The sequence below is a fragment of the Physeter macrocephalus genome, chromosome 5 (assembly GCF_002837175.3).
Source record: "Physeter macrocephalus isolate SW-GA chromosome 5, ASM283717v5, whole genome shotgun sequence".
Lineage (NCBI taxonomy): Eukaryota > Metazoa > Chordata > Mammalia > Artiodactyla > Physeteridae > Physeter > Physeter macrocephalus.
The window spans coordinates 60,259,884-60,269,157 of NC_041218.1; the positions used below are offsets into that span (position 1 = coordinate 60,259,884).

At 41.0% G+C, this 9,274-nt stretch overlaps 1 protein-coding gene across 2 annotated transcripts in view; it reads right to left on the reverse strand.

The window, feature by feature from the left end:
- Positions 1-9,274, reverse strand: part of PON3 (paraoxonase 3) — a 39,094-nt gene that overhangs the window by 17,550 nt on the left and 12,270 nt on the right. For both annotated transcript variants that reach the window (XM_028490026.2, XM_007117340.3), the window contains exons 3-4: positions 5,071-5,126; positions 776-941 (exon numbers count right to left, since the gene is read on the reverse strand). In XM_028490026.2, the coding sequence (XP_028345827.1) occupies positions 776-941; positions 5,071-5,126 (222 nt within the window). The remainder of the gene's footprint in view (positions 1-775; positions 942-5,070; positions 5,127-9,274) is intronic.

Sequence of the window (9,274 nt, forward strand, 5' to 3'; positions counted from 1 at the left end):
CGGTGAGAGGCCCGCGTACCGCAAAAAAAAAAAAAAAAAAAATCCCATCAGCAAAGTGTGAGGATGCCAGTTTCCCTACATCCTTGCCAATGTCTGTTACTGTCTGTCTTTTTTTAATTATAGCCACCCTATGGGTGTGAAGTGGTATCTCATTATGGTTTTGATTTGCATTTCCCTAATGACTAAGGATACTGAGTATCTTTTCAAGTGTTTATTGGCCATTTGTGTATCTCTTTGGAAAGATATACTGAGATCCTTTGTCCATTTTTTAACTGGGTATTTGTCTTTTTGTTGTTGAGATGTAAAAATTATGTACTCTGGATATAAACCTCATCAGATATCTGATTTGCAAATCTTTTTCTCTTATGGTTTAGGTTGTTTTTTCACTTCCTTGATGGTGTCTTTTGAAGTTTTAAATTTTAACCATGTCTAATTCATCCATTGTTTCCTTTTATGTTGCTTTATAAATGTCATGAGATTATTTTCAAAGGTCCTTTAGTTTATATGTTAGATTTCTGAGAACAATACCCCAACTGGTTTTGATGGTCAGATGAGAAGAAAAGGGGGTAGGAGAAAGAGGGTGTGACCACAGTCTAGTCTCCCCCTCTTTAACATGACGTTAAAAAATGTTTTGATACATATTTATTATCTTATAAATATACATCTTCATGGTAAAGTAGCATCTTCCCTCCTTTCACATACATGTTGAATAGTTGAGGATGAGTGGTTTGTATTTCCCTCATTTTCCCCTTATTCTTAAGCATTCATGCTTTACCTTTGTCGATGAAAGTACTGATCCCATGTGGATTAAATGATGCTTTGTCAAAACCATCACTGATGTTTAGTGCCTGGACCCTTGGGTTTTGCTCATTTAAATCCATCAAGAAGATTTGTCCTGGCTCATCTGGTGCAAAGTTTGGCACGCCTGGATATTTTAATCCCTTTAAAATATAGAGAATAAGTATGCACATATACACATATCAAAGCAACATTTTCACATGGAAGCTAAAATCTCAAGGCCTAACAAAAATGTTCAAAGCTCTAAATTTCTTTTAGATTTCTGGGATTTTTCACACTGTCAGGTATTGCCATTATCTGATCTGAGGGATTACCAATGTCATCTAAGCCATTGCAAATGGGAATATGGGAAGAACCTATGTTCAATTTTTAATATATAGAGAAGGAGTTAGACCAAAAAGCATAATGCAAGAGACTAAGCTGTATTACTTTGTTGAGTCCCTTGACCTGCCTGTACTACAGGTTTCTCATTTATAAAATGAGGAAATTAAAATATTTAATTGCAAAGGTTCTTTCTAGTCCTATTCTATATATAATGAACGCTCCTCAAAGCAGAGAGAAGGGGTGTATGGGTTTATTGCACTGCTCCCATCCTACATCCATTATATTTTGTAATGACAAAGAGAATAATCAGCCAAGAATTAACATAGGGGAACCAGTTTCATACAGTTTACTATTTCTGACCTATTTTGTTCCTACAGATATGTCCAAAGATTTGGATGTGAATCCTTTTCTCCAAATATTGTAAAAAGTTCATTCCAGTAACTTGGACAGTGGCACTTTCTCCTGGAAGAACCAGGTGTTTATCAACCAATAATAGGCATCCTGAATGTATTGGGCCTTTGCTGCATCCCAGGTCATTGTGTCAAAACTTGGGGTTGGTTTATTCTATACCAATTACAAAACTCAGCCCACTTCCTCCCTGTATCCTTCCCCCATCACTCTGATGTATATCAACATCAACAACATTGTATCTTTTCTTGTACCCTCATTTCCACTTATAATCAGTTTAAATTCTTTCCTTCTCTCTCTCTCTCCCTCCTTTTTCCTTCTTCCTACTCTACCTTCTCCCTTGCTCTCCCTCTCCCCTTCCTTTCTTACACACACACACACACACACACACACACACACACACACACACACACTCTTACAATTATACTATTCTTGGCCCTTCCACTGTCCCTCCCTCCCCCCGCCCCAACCCCTGGGGTAGTCAATCTTCAGTTTCAAACAACCCCACCTATATCTTCAAGCTTTTCTTAGAACAGTTCTTCTATGCTTAAATCTTACGGGAAATCTAGCTTTCCCCAGACAATACTGGCCACTGAAGCCCATCAGGTGGGAGGTCTATTCCCTCTATCATTCCTTCTCCTTAAGTCACCACACCTAGAGGAAAGATCGGCACGTCCCTAGCCACAAACTTCAGCTTCCAGAGCTCGAATCTGCCATCATCAGTCAAGAGCCGGTCTTCTAAGGAAGCCTCACTCTTTGCTTACTGCTTCCTTATCAAATTCTTTGCCAAGTCCCTTTGCCCTGTTCTAGCTCTTATACTGTATAGGGCTAGTCTAAATTCTCTTCCTGCCCTTTCCTCCTCTATCCTCACCCACCCCTCTTTCCTTCTCATTCTACACTCTTCCCTTGTACCTCTTATTTATAAGGTTACAGGTATTTCTTCTATACCAGTGATTTTCAAATATGCACATTTCCCTGGAACCCCTCTTTGGAGCCCTAGCTTGCATCCCAACTTCTTCCTAAGGACAGCTCAAAATCAAATGGTCAAAACCAGAATCATCTCTCCTAGAATCCTTGATCTCATTTGTATCTATTCTTCTCTGTTAAGGGAATCACTGCTCTCCCCAACATCAGGCCAGAAAATTGAGTCTCCAAGTCTACCCTTCCCTCCATAGTCAATTTGTCACTAAGTCCAGTAACATTGGGGGGAAAAAGTCAGAGACATCTAATCCTTCCCTTTTTCACCTAAGGAAAATTAAGCCCAGAGAAGTGAATTGCCTAAATCACTCAGATCATTAGTTGTACAGCCTCTTTCTGCCACACCATAAAGAAAGGTAGAGAATATTGCTCAGGAAGGCAGCTCAAGGTGGAACACCACAGCAAGTACCGTGGGAGCTTGGGGGAATGTGAAGGCACTGACAGCTAGTAGAAGGACTGGGTGCTCTGGAAATGGAAATGATTTGATTGGGGAATAAGGGTAGGGCATGGCAAACAAACTTGGCCTACATCAAGCGTCATGATGAATGAAACTCTTCTAAGAAATGGCTTCACACTTGCCTGGTTTTCTGTTTAAGGCAGTTGGGTAAGAATGTGTGGCAAGTGATTGCAAGCAATTCTTTTGATACCATTCACCACTGAAAACGGTGAAAATCACCTGGATGTGCAGGCATCTTATTTCCACCAACAGACTACAGGTACCTGTGGACAGGCATGGAACTCCTCCACTGCCCTCATTCACCAGTACATACATTCAGTAAGTAGTCAAGCACCTGTGTATGCCAGGTAGTATGTTAGGTGCTAATGTGGCAATGTACATTCCAAAGTCCTGGTCTCAAAAGGTTTGAAATCCAGGGAGGCAGCACCGAGCAAGTGTATCAGATATGGTGTGGCATCTAAGACCCTAACCACAGGGAACCTGTAGGACCATCAAAGAGCCACCTTGCCCAGAAAGAGAGTGTTAGGGATTTTCCTGAGGAATTAAAGTGCCACCACAATGAGCCCTCATAGAGAACTATGAGTTAGCCAATAACATTGAAGAAGGGAGTAATCTTGCAGGCAAAGAGCATGCTAAGTCCCAAGGTAAGGAAGCAAATAGCCTGCTTGGCACCTCTAAATAGACTAAAGATATCTATCGCACAGAATTACTCTCTAAATCGGCATCTTCCAAACATGTTCTAGGATGGCAAGAAAGGGCAGGAGGAGGTAACCAAGAACAAGGATTTGAATTTATTGCAGTACAGAAAGATTAAAAATAAGCAAAGAACATTATCCTTATCCTATAAGAATGAGTTGTTTGTTATTTTGCAAAAAGAGCTAACATTTCTCATGGAATTATTTGTGATGAAAATCTCTACTTTCTGAATAGCAAGAATTTAGTACACTTAGTTCTAGTGAAAATAGAAAAGAAACATACAGCAGGAACTACAAATATTATTTCCTAATAGCAAAGAAATCTCCTAGCTGTAAAGTAATTATTTTTAAAGGTCTATTTGGCATAACATTGAAAATCTAAATTGACAGTAGGTAATTTAAGTCAACAAAGAAAAAGCTTTTCTAGACAGCTTTGTTTTATTTTTGGTTTGGGAGGAAAACTAAAGAAATAAAGTCCCTCCCACCCTCACATGTACCACCAGCAGCAGCAATTTAAAATCCAAATGAGACCCTGACTATACTTAAGAATTTAGAAATTGGGGCCATTAAGGAATATTTTATGTGCCCTGTTTCTGGCCCAAAAGATATAGATTTTTAAAATTTATGTTATTTGGTAATATTTTATTGGCCAAAATGGAATATTAGAGCATGCAATTCCAGCAATCTGAATTCACATTGGAAATGTAGTCAATCTACTTTTTTCAAAATCCTAGGTCCCGTTCCAAATGCAACTGATTTAATAATAAGTACATGATAATTTTCAACATCTTCACAACATATACATTTTTATTTATTGAAATTCAGTCCTTCACATAGCTTCCTCATCATCCCAAACCTGTGAAGGTGGTATTGAGAATAAAATGCAGGTTTTTCCCTACTCCTCTTTGAAAGAGCTTCTCTTTGAAAGGCAAGGTACCCAAGATGGAAAATGCTCAGGGTTTTGAATTGAGTAACATGGTTAGCATTCAATCCACAAACATTTACTGAGCTCCAAACATAGGAAGGCATGATGAGAGGAATACTAATTAGTGAGAAAATGATTTCCAGAAGCTGAGGCCCAGCAAATAGGGTGATGAGGAGGATGAACAACAGCTGAGCAAATCTGGAGCCTCGTCTAGGAATCGATGGAATTCAATATACATTTATTGAGACACTACTGGGTATATAACTGCCCACAGGGAGCTGCCCACCAAGGGTTAGGCAAGCCTGGCATTTCCGTGGTATCTTAATTAGCCTTCTGGAATCCCATTTTGGCTTTTTTAGTTGACTAGTTTACCCATGGGCAGGATACATGTGTAGGGATCCATCTAGCAGCTGTAGTCGGCAACATTAATGTACTGTCCATGCAGCTATTGACATGAGCATCTGAGGGTCATGGGAAATACTCACACTGGAGATAAAAGCCAGCCCACTAGGAAGTATATCAATATCTTCAGAGCCATTTTCTGCAAAAGAAGCAGAGGATCAGAAAGATGCATGTACAAAGGCTTAAAAAGGAAATCTCGCACATAGTCAAGACTTTGAGCTTCTTTTGGAAACTACCTTAACTTTTTAAACTATTTACTTGGGAAACTATATTAACTTTCAAGACTCCCACAGGCATGATACACTCCACTAAAACCTGAGCCAGATTCTTGAAATACTAAATTCTTCTTTTTTTTAGAAGTCCATTTTCAGGAGAAAAAAAGCAAATAACTATAAAATAAATTCATATCCTAGATTTATTCTTTAAATAAAAACTCTCAGGGTATGTCCTAAGAGATTCAGCTTTACTCCCCACAGAAGACTTATCTACAAACCAAGTGATAACATTTGGAAAGTCCTCACTGCAAAGCTCTCTTAAAGGCCTTTCTGCCAAGTATTTCTCCTCTCCAACTTGTTGAGGCCTGAAAAATCTATCCTTCTCCTATCATATTGGGAAATTACTGAGTAACTGTTCTCTGTTATAAAACCAGTAGATCTTAGGATGAACTATTGGAAATAATTGAATTTGAAAGATTTTAGTCAGATCTTTTTCTCACTGAGAGCTGGTCGTGAGCATTTTTCTATGGAAAGAGGCATATGATAAGTAAGATATGACTAAGAACAGGATGAAAAAGGGGCTCGCATAGCTTCTAGTAGAGAGATAGACCCACATATAATGTGAACCCAAGCAGGCAGCGTTGAGGGTGAAATGAAGGCAATGCTTTCAGTTTTTCACCATTGAGAATGATGTTTGCTGTGGGTTTGTCATATATGGCCTTGATTATGTTAAGGTAGGTTCCCTCTATTCACACTTTCTGGAGAGTTTTTTTATCATAAATGGGTGTTGAATTTTTTCAAAAGCTTTTTCTGCATCTATTGAGGTGATCATATGGTTTTTATTCTTTAATTTGTTAATATGGTGTATCACACTGGTTGATTTGAGTATATTGAAGAATCCTTGCATCCCTGGGATAAATCCCACTTAATCATGGTGTATGATCATTTTAATGTGTTGTTCAATTCTGTTTGCTAGTATTTTGTTGAGGATTTTTACATCTATATTCATCAGTGATATTGGTCTGTAATTTTCTATTTTTGTAGTATCTTTGTCTGATTTTGGTATCAGGGTGATAGTGGCCTCATACAATGAGTTTGGGAGTGTTTCTTCCTCTGCAATTTTCTGGAAGAGTTTGAGAAAGATGGGTGTTAGCTATTCTCTAAATGTTTGACAGAATTCACCTGTGAAGTCATCTGGTCCTGGAGTTTTGGTCTGTTCATATTTTCTATTTCTTCCTGGTTCAGTCTTAGAAGGTTATACCTTTTTAAGAATTTGTCCATTTCTTCCAGGTTGTCCATTTTATTGGCATAGGGTTGCTTGTAGTAGTCTCTTATGATGCTTTGTATTTCTGCGGGTCTCTTGTAGACAGCATATATATGTGTCTTATTTTTTTACCCATTCAGTGAGCCTGTGCCTTTTGGTTGGAGCATTTAATCCATTCATGTTTAATGTAATGATTGATATGTATGTTCCTATTACCATTCTCTTAATTGTTTTGGGTTTGTTTTTGTAGGTCCTTTTCTTCTCTTGTGTTTCCCACTTAGAGAAGTTCCTTTAGCATCTGCTGTAGAGCTGGTTTGGTGGTGCTGAATTCTCTTAGCTTTTGCTTGTCTGTAAAGCTTTTGATTTCTCCATCGAATCTGAATGAGATCCTTGCCAGGTAGAGTAATCTTGGTTGCAGGTTCTTCCCTTTCATCACTTTAAATATATCATGCCACTCCCTTCTGGTTTGTAGAGTTTCTGCTGAGAAATCAGCTCTTAACGTTATGGGAGTTCCGTTGTATGTTATTTGTTATTTTTCTCTTGTTGCTTTTAATTATTTTTCTTTGTCTTTAATTTTTGTCAATTTGATTACTATGTGTCTCGGTGTGTTTCTCCTTGGGTTTATCCTGCTTGGGACTCTCTGCACTTCCTGGACTTGCGTGGCTATTTCCTTTCCCATGTTAGGAACGTTTTGGACTATAATCTCTTCAAATATTTTCTGGGGTCCTTTCTGTCTCTCTTCTCCTTTGGGACCCCTATAATGTGAATGTTGGTGCGTTTAATGCTGTTTCAGAGGTCTCTTAGGCTGTCTTCATTTCTTTTCATTCTTTTTTCTTTATTTTGTTTTGCAGCAGTGATTTCCACCGTTCTGTCTTCCAGGTCACTTATCCGTTCTTCTGCCTCAGTTATTCTGCTATTGATTACTTCTAGGGTATTTTTTCATTTCAGTTATTGTATTGTTCATCTCTCTTTGTTTGTTCTTTAATTCTTCTAGGTCTTTGTTAAACATTTCTTGCATCTTCTCGATCTTTGCCTCCATTCTTTCCTGGATCATGTTCACTATCATTATTTTGAATTCTTTTTCTGGAAGTTTGCCTATCTCCACTTCATTTAGTTGTTTTTCTGGGCTTTTCTCTTGTTCCTTCATCTGGTACATAGTCCTCTCCTTTTCATTTTTTCTATCTTTCTGGGAATGTGGTTTTTGTTCCACAGGCTGCAGGATTGTAGTTCTTGCTTCTGCTGTCTGCCCTCTGGTGGATTAGGCTATCTAAGAGGCTTGTGGAAGTTTCCTGATGGGAGGGACTGGTGTTGGGTAGAGCTGGGTGTTGCTCTGGTGGGCAGAGCTCAGTAAAACTTTAATCCACTTGTCTGCTGATGGGTGGGGCTGAGTTCCCTCCCTCTTGGTTGTTTGGTCTCAGGCGACCCAGCAGTGGAGCCTACAGGCTCTTTGGTGGGGCTAATGGTGGACTCTGGGAGGCCTCACACCAAGGAGTACTTCCCAGAACTGCTGCTGCCAGGGTCCTTGTCCGTGTGGTGAGCCACAGCCACCCCAACCTCTGTAGGAGACCCTCCAACACTAGCAGGTAGGTCTGGTTCAGTCTCCAATGGGGTCACTGTTCCTTCCCCCTGGGTTCTGATGCACATACTACTTTCTGTGTGCTTTCCAAGAGTGGAGTCTCTGTTTCCCCGAGTCCTGTCAAAGTCCTGCAATCAAATCCTGCTAGCCCTCAAAGTCTGATTCTATGGGAATTCCTCCTCCCATTGCTGGACCCCCAGGTTGGGAAGGCTGGCTTCCCAGGCTTAGAACCTTCACTCCAGTGGGTGGATTTCTGTGGTATAAGTGTTCTCCAGTTTGTGAGTCACCCACCCAGCAGTTATGGGATTTGATTTTATTGTGATTGCGCCCCTCCAACCATCTCATTGTTGTCTGCTGATGGGTGGGGCTGAGTTCCCTCCCTCTTGGTTGTTTGGTCTCAGGCGACCCAGCAGTGGAGCCTACAGGCTCTTTGGTGGGGCTAATGGTGGACTCTGGGAGGCCTCACACCAAGGAGTACTTCCCAGAACTGCTGCTGCCAGGGTCCTTGTCCGTGTGGTGAGCCACAGCCACCCCAACCTCTGTAGGAGACCCTCCAACACTAGCAGGTAGGTCTGGTTCAGTCTCCAATGGGGTCACTGTTCCTTCCCCCTGGGTTCTGATGCACATACTACTTTCTGTGTGCTTTCCAAGAGTGGAGTCTCTGTTTCCCCGAGTCCTGTCAAAGTCCTGCAATCAAATCCTGCTAGCCCTCAAAGTCTGATTCTATGGGAATTCCTCCTCCCATTGCTGGACCCCCAGGTTGGGAAGGCTGGCTTCCCAGGCTTAGAACCTTCACTCCAGTGGGTGGATTTCTGTGGTATAAGTGTTCTCCAGTTTGTGAGTCACCCACCCAGCAGTTATGGGATTTGATTTTATTGTGATTGCGCCCCTCCAACCATCTCATTGCGGCTTCATCTTTGTGTTTGGATGTGGGGTATCTTTTTTGGTGAGTTCGTGTCTTCCTGTGGATGATTGCTCAGCAGTTAGTTGTGATTCCAGTGCTCTTGCAGGAGGGAGTGAGCACACGTCCTTCTACTCTGCCATCTTGAACCAATCCCCACATGCTCTTCTTAAAATGTGATGTTCATACTCTCCCATTAAGAGGCTACGTCTGGGGCTTCCCTGGTGGCTCAGTGGTTGAGAGTCCTCCTGCCGATGCAGGGGACATGGGTTTGTGCCCCAGTCCGGGAAGATCCCACATGCCGCGGAGCGGCTGGGCCCGTGAGCCATGG